At 31.8% G+C, this 18,368-nt stretch overlaps 1 protein-coding gene, 1 long non-coding RNA gene and 1 pseudogene across 2 annotated transcripts; 1 reads left to right on the top strand and 2 right to left on the bottom strand.

Moving 5' to 3' along the window:
- Window positions 1-1,823: 1,823 nt before the first annotated feature.
- On the bottom strand, window positions 1,824-6,876 carry LOC114167303. Its single transcript, XM_028052358.1, has 6 exons — window positions 4,409-6,876; window positions 4,237-4,336; window positions 3,351-4,143; window positions 2,960-3,141; window positions 2,536-2,637; window positions 1,824-2,461 (listed from the first exon to the last, which is right to left on the bottom strand). The coding sequence occupies exons 1-3, from the start codon at window positions 6,754-6,756 to the stop codon at window positions 3,361-3,363; spliced, it is 3,231 nt and encodes a 1,076-aa protein (XP_027908159.1). The 5' UTR covers window positions 6,757-6,876; the 3' UTR covers window positions 1,824-2,461; window positions 2,536-2,637; window positions 2,960-3,141; window positions 3,351-3,360.
- Window positions 6,877-6,912: 36 nt separating this feature from the next.
- LOC114167304 lies at window positions 6,913-9,717 on the bottom strand. The gene is made up of 3 exons (XR_003600166.1): window positions 9,399-9,717; window positions 9,218-9,328; window positions 6,913-6,979 (listed from the first exon to the last, which is right to left on the bottom strand). It is a non-coding gene; the product is annotated as an uncharacterized LOC114167304 (long non-coding RNA).
- Window positions 9,718-10,888: 1,171 nt separating this feature from the next.
- Window positions 10,889-17,065, top strand: LOC114165416 (annotated as a pseudogene).
- Window positions 17,066-18,368: the final 1,303 nt, after the last annotated feature.

Genomic DNA, 18,368 nt, shown 5'->3' with positions numbered 1-18,368 from the left:
TTTCAAAAAATAACAACCAATCATTGATTTGTGTGGACTTTATTAGGCTTGTATTGTGGCCAAGGCTAAGGGATATAAAAAAATGGGTAGTGAAGGCTCAAAATAAATAGTATAAAGGTTATTTAAAACAAGGGTCTTTATCTAACGTTGCACCTAAATTCATTTATTTGACTATTTTTGTTCACCACTTTTTTCCATTTTCCAACTTGTATAGATGTGACATGTCAGGACGAAGCAAACTCTAGGTGAAGTCTTTCCAATAGTCAAGTAGATCTGAGATCTAGCATAACAATCGTTGGACCTCCACTCCTTATCGCTAACTCAGGTCCGGGTATAGGACCTCAATATTAAAATTAATGAACTAGCCTACCATATGTAGTTTGTGAAGGGAGCAACCTAAGACTACCCAAACCCACAACTGCATAATAACTAGAAAATTCCCAAACAGATATAGCAATTGTCTTCTACACTAGGGTTCAATAATTTCAACAATATAATCATATAAGGACATCAAAGCAAGTAAAGATGACATCAACACAAATAAAGATATATAAATATACATCAAGTAAAACAAAAACAAGGGGAAAACGAATATATAAAAACAACATACCTTTCGCACACTCAGCTAATAGGATCGACTCTCCAAAACGTCCTCAGTGGAGTCGCCATCTGTCACAACCGAGATCGCGGCGGGAGGGTGAAAATAATTTAAAATAGATAAAGAGGAATCGCCACTATAGTTTATTATGGAAAACTATAGAAAAAAAACCTTAAAAAAGAGTGGTTATCGATATCAAATTTGGATTCGGGAGTCGGTTACGTGTGAGGAAGGTATTAGCACCCCACAACGCCCGTCTTAAAACGGTTCTCTCTTTAATTAAGTATGCAAGATAAAATTTGATGTTTAAAATATTTGTTGTTCCCCAAAAATCAAACAAAACACTACAAAAATTTTATATATTAGCTACGGACAATTTCGTAGCTGATCCGTAGCTAATCCGTAGCTAAACCATTTTGCGATAGATTAACTATCAATTTGTTAGGGAATTTTCCGTAGCTAAATACAGGTAGCTAATTAGAGAGGGATAAAATTCGTAGCTAATCTGTAGCTAATTCATAGCTAATCCATCTCTATTCCCTCTCTAATTGAAGTAAAAAAGTTTTACAATTTCTAGCTAATTCGTGGCTAATTCATAGCTAATCCCTCTCTATTCCATCTTTAATTGAAGTGAAAAAGTTTTAAATTTTCTAGCTAATCTGTAGCGAATCTGTCGCAATTTTGTTGTCGCTAATCCGTAGCTAATCTGTCGCAATTCTATTGTCGTTAATCCGTAGCTAATCTGTCGCAATTTTGTTGTCGCTAATCCGTAGCTAATCTGTCGCAATTTTGTTGTCGCTAATCCGTAGCTAATTTGTCGCAATTTTGTTATCGCTAATCCGTAGCTAATCTGTCACAATTTTGTTATCGCTAATCCGTAGCTAATCTGTCGCAATTCTGTTATCACTAGTCTGTAGCTAGTATGTCGCAATTTTGTTCTCGCTAATAGGTCGCTAATCGGTAGCTAATCTGTCGTGATTTTTCCCCCGCTAATCCATAGCTAATCTGTAACTAATTTGTTGCAATTTGTTTCTCGCTAATCTGTAGCTAATTTGTCGCAATTCTTTTATCACTGATTTTGTTATTCACAAAATATTAGATTTAAAAATATTATTTTGTTAATTGTAATTACTTAATTGTTATTCACTTTCTATTATGAGTCATGTCCATAAACCTATGCCCATAATAAAAAAAGAAGACAAAAAATAAATTATTCACAAAAAAGTGTCTAAATACCTCCAATATTTGCAATACCTATTTAAAAAGGATAGATAATCAATCCTACAATGATCAAAGTATATCCATCCAACAGTACAAAACAACATAAAAGTTTCCACCAATGTATAATAGTTTTAGGACACAAAAGCATTGGAGGGTATCAACAAAAAGTAATGCATCAACACAATTAAAACACAAACAAAGTTTTAGATTCTTTAAGACATGTCTTCATTCTTGTTTCTTCAAAGCAGACAATAATTCTCTCTTAAAAGATAGCATTTGCTCTTGCATCTGTTGTTGCATAGCTGCTTGCATTTCTGCTTGTGCCTTCATTTGTGCTTGCATTAATGCTTGCATATCAGTCTGTGCTTGCAACTGTGTTTTCACCTGCTCTTGCAAATTAGATATTTGTGTAGTCAGTGTAGTGATTTCTTCAGTTGTTGGATTTAGATTTTGGGAGGAGGGACCTTCAACTGTTGAGGATGAAACATGTGGGCCAATGCCAAGATCCAAACTGTGACCAATTCCATAGATTCTACCTTTCCTATTTTCACCACCTGTTTTTATCCAAACACCAGAGTCAACTATAGGATGCTTTGACGTGTCTTCCCCATATTTTTCAGTCATAGCATTTTCATATGATTCCTACATCAAATCAATATGTTAGCAATATTATATAAATAAGTAGTTTAACATTTATAAAATAAACACATTCTTACAATGAAGCTTTTTGTTTTGTTGGACACATATTGACCATCTTTTCGTTTGTGAACTTTGTTGTATAATTCACCATAAGAAATTGGGCGTTTGTATTCTTCTTCCTGTAAAAAAAATGCAATTTATGTATAAAAACTGATTACTTTCCTTAATGATAGTAAATGGACATATTCATCTTACTTTCTGCCATGTTAGTGTGGAAGTTGGTTTATATCAAACATGTACAATATAACTCCATCTCTCTGTATCATATCTCCTTTTAGTAAGTTATCAGGTAACCAATTCCAAAATATTTATTTCTTTCTATCAAGTGACCAACTCATTTCTATCTGACAGACAATTGCTATCTGATATTGCATTTTGAATGTGACAAATTACAATGCATTATATTTGACTTATAAATTCAAATGTGAAAAGTAAGAATACCATTTTTTTCAAGTGTTGTCCAAACAGTATAAGGTTAATTACTCCAACTTGTACAGAAAATCAAAGTAAATGTAAAATAGCTCGAAGATTAATGATCCAACCAGTAAGAAGGAAGTTAATGAGACAAAACTAGGAAAGTTGAGCGACAAGAATCCACAACAATGTTTCACATGCAATTGTCCCTGACAAATCCAAAACAGCAGGAAAGTTAACACTAAAGTGAGTGTAGTGTAGAATAATTCACTCAAGATTTGTTTCAAATCCAATCAAGAATAGCCAGAAATAGCAGTAAGTGATTGATGCACATCTACTTACCTTATGAAATGTAAAAGATACTTTCATAAGCAATCACATAAGAAAACACAATATCACTACTATTAAATAAACTTACGTAGATTCATTCATAGCCACTCATCATCTGAGTTATCTAAATCATTATTTGAATCATCCAACTCCTCGTCTAAATCATTTAACTCTATATCTTCATCCAGAAGCTCATCATTGTCATTGAAAAATTGATCATTATGCACATTGTGTATCGGATAATGAACATCATCCATGTTTACCTCTTCCATTGGGGCATTATCATCAAACAATTGTATTTCCTCGTCATCCAAAACAATATTTGTCATTCCCATTGATCCATCATCTTGAAAATAATCATTAACAACTTTCTCATTTGAAAAATCCTCATCATTTTTTAATGTCTCAACCATAAATAATTTTGGTCTAACCTTGCAAGTTGTCCACCAATTAGCACTATTTCTACCCTTATTATGTGGATACCTTGTATAGTACACTTGTTGAGCTTGTCCAGCTAATACAAATGGCTCATTTGACTGAAGCTTTGATTTATGCTTGATATCAACCAACCCATATTTATCAACTTTAACACCATGAAAAGGATCAAACCAATGACACCGTAGGATAATTATTTTGTTTTGATATCCAAGATATGACAATTCTAATATTTCTTCAACAATTCCATAATAGTCCAAATCATTTTCACCGTATATATTTCCTCTAACACATATCCCATAGTTCATGGTAGATTTATTAGCTCCGTATTCCTTAGTATGAAATCTATATCCATTTACTATTATACCATTATAGGAAGTTACAATCTTAATCGGGCCGTAACTTATCTCTCGAATCAATCGATCCTCAACTTGACCAGTAAGCACCTATAGAGGATTACAAAAAGAAAATATATAATTATATCACTTAATAAAACAAATATCAAATTAACATTTAAACTGTAATGAGAAACAACTCACTTTGTGCTTCAACCACCTATTGAAATCTTTATCTCGAGACATCAATATTTCATCGTCAGAGATATTAGGATTTGCTTCCTTTAATGAATCCTCAAATTTCCTAATACAGACAACAATTAATATCATAACTAAATTAATTATGAATAGATAAATTACAAAAAGAAAAACTTACTGTAGATATGGTCCTACTTCTTTGCAATTTACAATGACATATGTCTCAGCAATATGGAGTTCCTCCTCTGTTAATAATCTATTATGGCCTTTACCAATAGGACGACATGGGTGTCTAAAAATAGATAACTTCTCTGTATTTTTATCTTCACCACCATCATCGTTACGAGAAACTTGAGTACGCCTTGTTTGAATGGATGGATTAAAATACATAGAAGCAAAATTAGAAATTTCTTCTAAAACATATGCTTCACAAATGGACCCTTCAACCTTTGCTTTATTTCGAACCTTTCTTTTCAAATATAACATGCATCTCTCAAATGGATACATCCATCTATATTGCACAGGTCCTCCAACCTTAACTTCATATGGGAGATGTATAACCAAATGTTCCATTGAATCAAAGAATGCTGGTGGGAAAATCTTTTCAAGCTTACAAATTGTTTCGATGATAGAAATCTTAGCGTGCTCCATCACAGAAGCATGCACTGCATTTGCACAAATCTCTTTAAAAAACAAGCTGACCTCTGTTAAAACACCCCATATAGGCTTTGGCAACATATCACGAAATGCTAAAGGAATAAGTCTTTGCATAAAAACATGACAATCATGACTTTTCATCCCATATATTTTTCCCTCATCTACATTAATGCAACGTGAAATGTTAGACGCATAGCCATCTGGAAACTTTAGTTGTTTTATCCATTCACACACCATTTTTCTCTGGTCAGAATTCAAGACATATGTTGCCTTTGGTTTTTTATACTTCTCATTCTCCAACACCAACTCTAACTTGGGACGTTTACATATCAACCTCAAATCTTGTCTTGCATTTGCAGTATCTTTTGTCTTGGCCTTTATGTCCATCACAGTGTTGAAAATGTTGTCAAAAACATTTTTTTCAACATGCATGACATCTAAATTGTGACGAACCATATTAGTAGACCAATAAGGCAATTCCCAAAATATGCTCTTCTTAACCCAATTATGGGTTTTACCAAAATTAGGTTGCTTTTGCTTGCTTGATTTCAAGCCAAACGTAACTTTTTGAAGTTGATTTACTTGATTTATTACATCTATGCCACTATATTCTTGTGGTGGTAAAGAGTTCTCAACTACTGACTTCTTAAAAGAGCATTGATCACGACGAAATGAATGATTGATAGGTAAAAATCGACGATGACAATCAAACCAACAAGGTTTACCACCACTCTTCAAAGTAAATGAATTAATATCCCCCATACAATAGGGACAAGCAAATTTTCCATGAGTACTCCATCCAGACAACATTCCATAAGCTGGAAAATCACTTATTGTCCACATTAATGCTGCTTTCATAATGAAATTCTGTTTTTTCCATGCATCAAAAGTATTAATCCCAATATCCCATAAGATCTTTAACTCATCGATTAGAGGTTGGAGATAAACATCTAAACTTTTACCAGGTGATCTGGGTCCAGGAATCATAAGAGTAAGAAATATGTATTCCCTTTTCATACACATGCTTGGAGGAAGATTGTAAGGTGTTAAAAACACCGGCCAACATGAGTATGGGCTACTTGAATTACTAAATGGATTAAAACCATCCGTGCAAAGTCCAAGCCTGACATTTCGTGGATCAAAAGCAAACTTAGGATAAGTTGCATTAAATTTTTTCCAAGCCTCTGCATCAGCTGGATGTGTCATCATTAATTCCTGTTGGCGTACTCCATCTGCATGCCATCGCATATATTTTGAAGTATTAACAGACATAAAGAGGCGTTGAAGTCTTGGAATAATGGGGAAATATCTTAACACTGAGTAAGGCACATCCTTGTTTTTTATTGTTGTCTTGGGTTTAAATCGTGGTTCTTTACACACCAAACAAACATTCTTGTCACTTTTTTCTTTGTAATATAGCATACAATGATTAGGACATGCATCTATCTTCTCATATCCTAATCCCAATTCACTCACCATTCTCTTTGATCTGTACAAATTTTCAGGCAACCTTTCTGACTCTGGAAGCATGCTTTTGATTATAGCAATCATTCGATCATAACAACTAACACTCATGTTAAACTCTGACTTCAAGTTTAGGAGTTGTGTTACCGCTGACAATCTTGTATGCTTCTTACAACCATCCCATAAAGGTTCATCAGCACTCTTTAATAGGTTAAAAAACTTCTTAGCTGATGGATTTGGATCCTCTTCCACCTCTTGTACTTCTGGATTTGATCTAGCATGAAAAGCATTCATAACCACATCATGATATGGATTTGTACTTCCTTCAACACGGTCTTGGACCACAGACGCACCATCTGTCCACCTTTCTTCACCATGAAGGGTCCAATTTGTGTACCCATCCATAAATCCATGGTGATACAAGTGCTTTTCCACATTAAATGATATATCCCAATAACGATTCCTACATTTTCCACATGGACAAGGAATGCGCCCTGTTACATCAGCAAATTTTGGATCTCTTTTAGCTACTTGAATGAAGCCATCAACGCCATTTCTAAATTCCTCAGTTATACTACCAAATTGATCTTTTCTTCGCAACATCCATCCTTTATCAGGTCTCATTGTCCTTGTAGATAGTTTAAACATTGGTTAACATTTTGAAAAGAATAGATTGACACTAATTGAAGACATAATTAAAATTAAGAACAAAAATTATTTAAAATAAAGTAAATATAAGTAAATATTAATTGAAGCAAGATATTATATCTGCCATGTGATTACAGTAGTTACAATATACAAATAAATATAAATATAAATTCAATATATTTAAAAAATCATTTTTTTAAAAATTATTAATATTTTAGTGAAATTTATTGTTTGTTGAGAATTCACTTCTAAACATAGATAATATAAAACATTAAGTTTCAAATTAGATATATTCGGGTTGAAACCTTGCACTTCACTTTTCTTCAATATATTTTATCCTATCTTAAATAAAACATTAAGTTTTACAGAAATTGTACCTTTAATAAACAAAAAAATTAATTAAACTTTTTGATCAATTGTATTTTTTAGTTGGAGTTTTTTTTTTCTTTTTTATTATTACTTAACATAAAGTCACATCAATATTGTTTATCTCACGCGTATGTAATTTTTCTTTAAAATGCTTTTATACCATAAATTGCAAGTCAAGGATTATTATACTTTCTAAACTTAGAAAAACTGTCACATCACCCTACTAATTTAATGAAAATAGATTTTTCTTTCCACCAGCCTATGGTGACGTATTTTTAATCATTTGAAAAACTAAAACCAAAGCAAAAAGACTTAGGTTTCTTTTAAATCTAACTCTTCTATTTTCTAATTGCAATTTTTGTACGTAGAAATGTTTTGACTAACGAAATATATAACAAATTAATATTAATTATTATGTAGTAGGAGTTGTATTATTATTGTTATATTATACGTGATGAGTAATTCTTAATGTTTAGTATCTTTTAAACTGTTATGTGACAAGTTGAGAGCATAAAGTCTTGTAAAAATCCTTATCACTCCTAAGCTGGACTCAAGAAGGGTAGTGATGATTTTTAGATGATTACTGTTGTACACCTAGAGTGCAACAATAAACAATGCAGAAACTGATACCACGTGGGAATAGTTCTTGCACTTGAAGAAATGCTATAGTCCATGCACATAATGTAATGTGATGAAGCAGATTTAAGAATTGAATTATGTGCTTCATCTGCAAAATCAAGACGTGTACTCCATAAAGCAATGTTTTTCCATGAAATTAGATTTTAAAAGTTTATCCTCCATTCAGTTTCATAAGTGTTTTATTCTCTTTTTGTGATCTACGACTCTTGAAAATGTAACATTATTTTTAATAAAATATGAAATATTATTTGAGAGGAGTAAATAGATTCTTACAAGCAATAACTTAGAAAAAAGCTGCTAAAATATCTTTGTGCACTTTTTTCTATTTGGGTAGAGGAAAAAAAATCAATGGAGCAAAAATTAGATTTGGTTGCTCCATGGAAGGAACAAGACCACAGATCTTATGAAGCTCATCAATCAGGTCCTTCTATAGGTATTTTAGTATATTAGTTGAATGTTTACAGGGGCCTCTTTTCTAGCTAATCTTACTAGTATAACTAATTGTCCATCAATAACAAATTTCAAATGGATGCAGCCAGAGGCAATACGAGTGACCATTCTGATAGCAGTCAAATAAATGGAACATTGAGAGTGCAACCAAACGACCAATTGCCTCTAGATAATATAGGCTACTCTCAGTTGTCTTCACCATCTACAAGGTCAGTCTTTCCAAGCAGGTATGTGATATAAACGATGTGATGTATTATTTATTCTATTCATAAGTAGTGTTGAAGAAGGGTTGTGTAATTTTAGAATCCTGTATTTGCGATAGGCATCTACTGGAAGGAGATCATGATCCTAGATTTAATTCACGTAAGCATGGTTTGACGCCTGTAGCTGAAGCAAATAATAAAAATAATAGCTTACTAAAACAGGTACTTCCTTAAGTTCCAAATTTCATATTTAATAAGAGGTCAATATTTCTGGAATGGTTTCTCAAGAAACCAGGGAACTCTGTCAGATAATAGGAAGCTAACTCTAAACTATCGTGGAAGGAAGATAAAAGGTCGACATCTATAAGATTTCTCTATTTCACAAATGAATTCACACCTTCTTAACTCCAATCACCCAAATGACCCCTTTCTAAGCTTGCAGTGTTCTTATTTCTCTATTTCACAAAGAGGAATCATGGGAGAAAAACAAATCATACAAGCCTCAACGAAATTTCAGATTCAACGAATTTTCAAACCCTAAAAATCTAACGAAATACCTGTTTTGATTAATTGAATCAAAGGCCCCAACCAAATTCAGATTTGGAGTGGAAGATTGAAACCTTGAACATCAGCCGACACCGTGAATAGATTGAACGACCCCATGAGCTCTTAAACGAAAATTATTGTCATGAGTGATGGAATATTGAAGATTGAAAAGCAAATAGAAGAGTAAATTACCGATTATAGGAGCAAACAATAGATGCAACTACTCGAACGATGGTGAGAGGAAGAACAACAGCGAACAACAGTGAGACGGAGATGATCGAACGGTGGTAAGAGATAGAACCCACAGTGAACAGTATGAGATGGAGATAAACGAAACAAATTCTACATTTTCTTCAATCAGCGAGGAAATTTCTTCTTAGATTTCCCCATACGAAGGTGATGCTACGAAAAGAAGATGAACAAATTCAAGCAGCGAGGAAAAACTTAAAGAGAAAGAGAAAAAAAGTTGCAGAAGGAAAGTACTGAAAGCTTTTATGAAAGAGAAAGAGTTTTTATGAAAATACTTTGAAAATTATATTGGATACGGAGGTACTGAAAATAAATTAAACTTTTACTTAAGAAACACAAATAAATTTTAAATTATGTCTTACAATAACGATATTAAAATTAAAAATATAACATAACACTAAATAATCAATAATTTAATATTTTTTAAAAGTATATAATATATTATATTATAATTAAATTATTAATATTTATATTTATCATTTATATTTCAATATATATAATTATATTTAAAAACTGGTAAAAAATACTTTTTCATGAAAAATAACAAATGATATAGTAAATAACTAATTATAATTAGTTTCTCGATAAGTTTATATTTAATTAATTTCTTATAATGTTAATAATATTTTATTAAAGTAATATAATAAATATAAAGTAATTTATATTTATTTTAAACTTTTAATTCTTTTAGTAAAATTGAAATTTGTATATTTAATCTCCTATCTTATTTTATTATATATTTTAATTAATTTATTAATATTTATATTTATAGTATATATTTCAATATATACCATTATATTTAAAAAAATAATTTTAAAATATTTAAATTAAAAATAATTTTAAAATATCTAAACTAAAAATAATTTCAAAAAATTTAAATTAAAAAATATATATTTATATTAAAATTAAAAATAATCATAGTATATTTTAATTGAGAAGGATTAGCTATAAATATATTTTTTTAGTAAATTTGTAACAATTTTGCTACGAACCAGCTACAATTTAATTCATTCGCTATTTCATCGCAAATTAGTTACATCTTAGCTACAAATATATGTTCTAGTAAATTTGTAGTTATTTTACTACGAAAAAGCTACAAATTATTTCCTTCGCCATTTTCTCGCAAATTAGTGAGAGATTAGTTACAAATATATATTCTGGCTAATCTGTAGCTATTTTGCTACAAACTTGCTACAATTTTATTCTTTCACTTTTTTCTCACAAATTAGCGAGGAATTAGCTACAAATATTTTTCCTCGCTAATTTCTCTAGCAAAATAGAAATTTTCTTGTAGTGAAATAAAAAACATACAAAATAATAGAGATAAAAAAAATATTCTTTTATTTTTTGGCCCGACGAGGATTGTACCTTGCTCCTACGTATTTCCATTTGGAAAATCAGGGATAACGTCATTCTTTCAAAAAAGCTGTTTAATGACTACAATTTTGGGTATTCACTTAATCTTGTTAGGTATAGGTGTTTTTCTTCTAGTATTCAAGGCTCTTTATTTTAGAGGTATATATGATACATGGGCTCCCGGGGGGAGATGTAAGAAAAATAACCAATTTGACCCTTAGTCCAAGTATTCTATTTGGATATTTATTAAAATCACCTTTTGGAGGCGAAGGGTGGATTGTTAGTGTGGACGATTTGGAAGATATTTTTGGAGGGCATGTATGGTTGGGTTCCATTTGTATACTTGGTTGAATCTGGCATATCTTAACCAAACCCTTTGCATGGGCTCGACGTGCACTTGTATGGTCTGGAGAAGCTTACTTATCTAATAGTTTAGGTGCTTTATCTGTGTTTGGTTTTATTGCTTGTTGCTTTGTCTGGTTTAATAATACTGCTTATCCTAGTGAGTTTTATGGGCCCACTGGTCCAGAAGCTTCTCAAGCTCAAGCATTTACTTTTCTAGTTAGAGACCAACGTCTTGGGACTAATGTAGGATCTGCTCAAGGACCTACAGGTTTAGGTAAATATCTAATGCGTTCCCCGATTGGAGAAGTTATTTTTGGCGGAGAAACTATGCGTTTTTGGGATTTGCGTGCTCCTTGGTTAGAACCTCTAAGGGGTTCTAATGGTTTAGACTTGTCTGGGTATGCGTCCTTGAATTGTTGTTGCATATTCAGCTCTTGTTGCAGCCGCTACTACTGTTTTCTTGATCTATCCTATTGGTCAAGGAAGCTTTTCGGATGGTATGCCTCTAAGAATTTCTAGTACTTTCAATTTTATGATTGTATTTCAGGCTGAGCATAATATTCTTATGCATCCATTTCACATGTTAGGTGTAGTTGGTGTATTCGGCGGCTCCCTATTCAGTGCTATGCATGGTTCCTTGGTAACTTCTAGTTTGATTAAGGAAACCACAAAAAATGATATTATTATTACTATTTTTTTAAATTTTAAATATATATATATATATATATATAAATTATTAATATCAAGAGAACCCGAGATTCTACATGATAAAGATTTAAGTTATTAAGCAAATCCGAGATTTGACATGATATTTAAAATAATTTTATAATTTATTTATTTTTTATTATTACTATTTAAACAAAAAGAATTAAAAGTCTATGAAAGAGTGTTTTGATTATTAAGCAAGTCCGAGACTTGACATGACATTCAAAACTTATATAAAGAAAATATAAATTTTTTGTTTTATTTATTTATTATTTTTTTAGAGAATTAAAGTCTACAAAAAAAACACCTTTTTAATTACCTAAGATAAAAATAAAGCAAAAGGAAAGGTTGAGCACATTAATGACAAACCCAAAATCATCTAACATGAGAACCCCAAACATATTTAAACAATTCAAACGATCATATATTTGATCTTATAAAAGAATCATGAAAAGCATTAGGAGCAAAGAAAATTTATCTTAAGGTGACCCCTTTTGTGTGTGTGCTCTGTAATAAAAAAGAGAGGAGTTTTTCAAATTTCTTTTTCTCTCTCCCTCATTGGAGAAGTTCTTGTGCTTATATAGGCACCTTGGAGTACCACTAAGATCCTAGGTGTTTAATTATAATAAAATATATGGGTAAGGAATTGGTCTTCATGAAACATATTATAGAAATTAAATCGTTGCATAATATTAACGGTATTGATTATAATTATTAACGAAATATTGCTTGTAATTACTAGAATCATATTTTCTGTCATATAAAGATCATGATCAAATCATCACATATTATTCATATAATTGATTCTAATTATTACCAGAAATATTTTCTTCTAAATATTAAAATCGTATCATTCTCTAAAAGCATTATTATCGAGAATATTTGCTTCTAATTAAAATAATACTTTTCCAAACTGACAACACAAAGAGACATATAAGTGTAAATGCAAGATTTTTATTCAAATTATTATAAAAAAGATATATTACTCCTAATATTATACCCTCCTTTAAAAATAGATATTATGAAACGTCCTTTTTCTGACATGTCATGTGCAGAGTATAAATAGCAAACAGTGTGGGTGAAAAGATGTAAAACATTTGGACTCATGAAAAGAGTGTGATAATTAAAAATAAATTAGATTCTCCTTCTCTTGGTTTTTTCTTTTTTCACTTTTTTTCTTTTTTCCCATGGTAGAAATAAAGTTAAAAAACCTACCATCAACCAAAACATATTTTTTTTATTATTTTTTTATTATTATTATATTATTTTTATTATTATTATTTTTTTAACCAAACAAATGCATTTAGCCGGACGAAATTGGATGTTGGCAGTCGTTATCGCCTGGCGGAACCCTCCTCACTGCCAAGCGTTACGCATTTTAGGAGCTTCCTTGGTTGACCCTATCGCCTGGCGGCACGAGGTGAGCCGATAGGCACTACACAAGTAGTGTTACTACTACTATTTTTGGCACTTTAGAATAGGTTCCAAAGAACCCAATCACCCACAAGCAATCCAAAACACCAAAAATGCCTAAAATAGTATAAAGACCTGACTCAATCAGATTCCAACACATCAACTTTATACAGGAAACATTATGAAGACGATGAAAGAATTTAAGGAAGACATGATGAAGACATTTGAGAAGACCGACCTTGTCTTGATGAACTATTTCCTCGGTATATAAGTGAAACAACAAAAAGAAGGTATATTTATCTCTGAAAAGCCATATATTAAAGCTCTATTGAAGAAGTTCAAGATGTATGATTGTAAACATGTCGCTACTTCATTAGTGGTAAACAAAAAGCTACATAAAGATGATGGAACATTAGAAGAAGATATATACAGCTACATGAGTTTGATTAGAAGTCTATTATATCTCACACCCACACGACCATACATTATGAATGCCACAAGTCTTCTGTCAATATTTATGCAAAAGTGAGGTCAAATTCATTATGGAGTAGGAAAAAGAATTTTAACATATCTACAAGGCACAAAGGAGTTTGGTATAAGGTACAAAACAATGACTAATTCAAGGATTATTGGCTACACTAATAGTGATTAGGTAGGATCAATGGATGACATGGAGAGTAGTTCTGGATACGCTTTCTTGGTTGGATCAAGAATATTTTCCTGGGTGTCAAAAAGGCAAGCCACGATTGCACAATTAATAGTTGAAGTAGAATACGTGGTTGTTGCTTAACCAATCAGTCAAGCTATATGGCTTTGGAAGATACTCAAAGATATGGGAGAAAAATAAAGTGCAACTACTATAATCAACTATGACAATAAATCAACTATTGCAATGATGAAGAACTTAGTGCATCACACTAGAACAAAACATATAGCAAATATATATGCTTTCATCAACGAAATAGAGACAAATATGAAGATTCAACTAGAGTACTGTTGGACAGAAGACAAAATTGCAAATATTTTCACAAAGGTGTTACCAAGACCAAGGTTTGAACTACTACGCACTATTAAAGACCAATTATTTTGGTAGCCAAAATCTTGGTAGCTAATGTTAATGACCAATTTAAACACCAATTCATGATATAAACTATTTTAGTTTCCAATTTAGAGACCAAATATAACTTTTTTAAACTATTTTAGTTACCAGTAATTTTTTGTTTATAAATTGGTATTTAAATTGGTCGCCAAAATTGGTCACTAATCCAGAATTTTCTTGTAGTGATAGGTAAAAATCTAGAACATTTCACGTAAGTTATGACTAACATTTTTCACAATAATCTATGGGTCTATAAATACCCATGTACACTACAATTTGTAGACAACTAAGACAACATCTAACACAACCACACAAAACTATAAAATATACTACTTCCAACTACTACTTCTACCTTTTACTATCTGCTTAAGTTTATCTATCCCATCAACTATATAGTTTCAAAACCTCAAAATACTAAAGTAATAAGCGATTATTTTTACAAATAGTCAATTGACAGGTAACAATGGGTAATTCGAAAAGAAAAAGCTACTAAGGTTTGGAATAAAACTTAAAGAATAATTTTTCAAATTTCAATGAACGATAGTAAATTGCCACACATTAAAGAAGAGAAAAACCACTACTTTGTAAGAAATTCCATCCCATTCCCAGGACAAAAGCTTTCTACGTGTTAGTTCATCCAATGAAAACGAGTCTTAATTTTCTAATAAGTGAGTTGTGTTAGATTGGTCCACTAAGTGATCAACTTGTGGTGGGTCAAGTCAGAAGGTTCAGGTCGGACCGCTCATTTTGACAGCTTTACATAGACTAAAAAATGTATTTTCCCATGGTATAGTGACCTTTATTGCTTAGACAATCCTATTGGTCAAATGAAAAGTAATCTTCTTTTTACCTAACATATTAGCATTTGTATAATGATTAAGATCTTACTTTTATTTTATTATTCAAAATCTTTATGAAAATTCAATCCCCTGCCTCCGTAAGCAATTCATTCGGCATTTTTATAAGTTTTCAAAGTGCTTCTAAATGCTGAAACCAATCTAAAATGTCAAAAAATAGTACACAGATATATACTATGTTTCAAAACTTATTTAAAATTACTATTATCGCAAAAAAAAATGTTTTTGGTGAACATTACAAAACAGTATTAAAACCAATGAAAATTGTAGAAAAATATATTACAAAATAAATTTACACTTTGATAGATTTTTTTTTAAGAAATGTCATATTTTATATAAAGTTGCGGAAACTTCATCAACTGAATCCTTTTTTCTGGATTTCAAATATGCAATAAATTTAAGTGATTATTTCAAAACATGCAAAAAATTTATTTATCCGTGGTGTTTTGTTAATATTAAATTTAAAGTGTTCTATATATGCTTCTTGATCCAATGGTGAAAAGAAGCAGTGGTGCCAAGGTTTTGAAATATTTTATTGCATTTGTCTATTAAATTTTCACCATCATATATTTTCTAAAACTTTTCACCATCATTCTTGATCTCAAAAGTATTTTTATGTTTTCTCTCAGTAATATGAAAGCCAAGACTTCCGAAAAGTTATATACACTTTTTCTAAAGTAATGCTTCCTGTAATCACAATGTTTATTGACTAGACAATTTGGTAAAAGACCACAGAAAGTGGTAACTGACCAAGCCAATTATTCTAATTCTAAGCATAATTGATTGACGCTCTTATTTTACCACTGAATGGATGATGACCTAAATTTCTTGATAAAACGACACTTTTCAATTAATTAAAGAAAACTTTGCATAGAAAATATATTCGTGGGAAACACTATTGCATTCAAAGTAAGCAGCTCTATATTCTCTTCTTGCGGAGCATAAATGTAGCCGGAAAAGAAATTATTATATACACTTTTTCTAAAGAAATGCTTCGTGTAATCCCACAAAATGTTTATTGACTACACAATTAGGTAAAAGACCAGAGAAAATGGTAACCGACCAAGTCATATTATTCTAATTCTAAACATAAACTACAACAAAATTGTGCATAGATAGCAAGTTCTATCGATAATTGCTGATATCCGTCAATAAGTAATAATTTTTTACGGATTTTTGATAATAAATTTTTGTCAGGCTTATCTATAAGATTTATCGACGGATTTGAGATTCATCGGTAATTTAAACACTTACCAACGAATACCATATTCATCGATAAAGTCGTCAGTAAATATTGAGTATGTTTTGTATGTTTGCTAACCACACACAACAAACCAAACTTGCAAACCACAAATATTCAAAAACAAACATGCCAATTATAAAATTTGATCCATTCTAAACAAATATATATCTAATTCAACTCCAACATTAAACGTAAACATATATCAAAATATTAATTAAACATAATATGTATATGTATGTAAATATAAAGTGAAAGTATCAAATTCTTATTACTCAATCCAACTTAAAACTAGTCCTCAATAACTCTTATATATGGTCTTAATAGTCTAAGTAGTCATTCGAATCAGAGTGCTCTCCCACAGTTTACTCTAGTACTGGATTGGGCTGGACTAGTGCAGGCTGGACTGGACTGGGCTGGACTGGACTGGGCTGGACCAGTGTGGGTTGCTACTGGTACGGTGTTAGGTTCGATTGAGGTTGCTAAAGGGCATGGTGGTAAGGAGGCACCAATCTCAAGACTAGATTGTGTAAGTTTTGAAACTGGCCTTTCAATTCCTCATAAGCCTAATCACAGGCTTCTAGTTTTTGTCTGAGGTACGTAACATCCTCAGCACTGGAAGTGGAAGAAGATGGTTGGTGCCTGAGGCTACTACTTCCACCTATGTTTGCAACTAGTTGTCTTGTCCCATATAGTCTTCCTTTATTTTTTCCACCAACAACCACAACCCAACACTAAGTCCTAATTGTGTCTTCCGTTGTAGGATCAACATTGGGATCTGATGGATCAACACAAGAGCCTTGCTTAGATTTGACTTGTGAAAGTCTATTTTCAAATTCTTCCTGTTAAGTAAACAAGGTATTAGTGAAATAGGGTCAAAATTATACTTTTATGAGAAACAAATGAAAGTGTTTGCTTACATGTGTCCTCCGAGATATTTCATCAACAAACTCACTAGATCCCTTTCGGAGATGAGTTTGTTGAAATACCTCATCGATATGCACATGTCGTCCAAGCTTTTGTGCATGTGAAAAAAATATGGTGTTACTTTTTAAGTAGAAATTTTCAAAATTCTATAGTTATATCACAATATATGAATTACTTAAGAGAAAAGGTCTTTACCATACGAATGACATGCTCATGAGTGGTAATGGAATCACATTTATGTAGGCTCCCACCCTTGGGGGAAGCTCTGTTCCTTTGGTCTATAACACATTTATTGCAGTAGGATGGAGAATTCAAGTGTGCTAGCACGTGATTCCACACATCATCCCAAACTTAGTAAGGGCGTTGTCATGCATTCCTGGGCTCTTTAAACATATCAAAGAGCCTCTATGAAGCTCTAGAGTTAAAATTTGTATGAATTTCAGCTTCATGCTCAAGTCTCCACTAAACCTTCCTCTGCAACAATTAATCAAGCTCAAATCATCAATTGCATTGCACTCTTAACATACACAATTATTAAAAGAGAATAAGGTTGAAGATGTGTTTACCTTAAAACGTTGCTAGAAATTATCTTTCTCTTACGGAGGTATTGCTCCTCATGTTGACCAAACAGTCAGATATTGTTGCTTAACAGACCTTGTGATGGCTTGGGATGCAACTCTAGAAGGATAAAATCTACACATGGATTAAAGAAATTCATGCAAAAAAGGGCAAGGTAAAACAAGTCATGTAAAAAAAAATTAGTTTTTAAGATGGCAAAAGTTATTATTACCCTTTCGCATAATGTTCAATCATCGGTCGTTTATGGAGAGGAGGATCAACAATAGCAGCATCTACATAAGTAGGATTTGAAATGGAAGGAATATTAGGTGAAGGGACTGATGATGGAGAAGGTATAACAACAGTAGAGAGTGAGAAAAAAGGTTGTACCATAATAGGGGGTGGCATGGGTA

This window comes from Vigna unguiculata, chromosome 10 (assembly GCF_004118075.2).
Source record: "Vigna unguiculata cultivar IT97K-499-35 chromosome 10, ASM411807v1, whole genome shotgun sequence".
NCBI lineage: Eukaryota > Viridiplantae > Streptophyta > Magnoliopsida > Fabales > Fabaceae > Vigna > Vigna unguiculata.
This window is presented reverse-complemented; position numbering and strand designations above follow the sequence as displayed.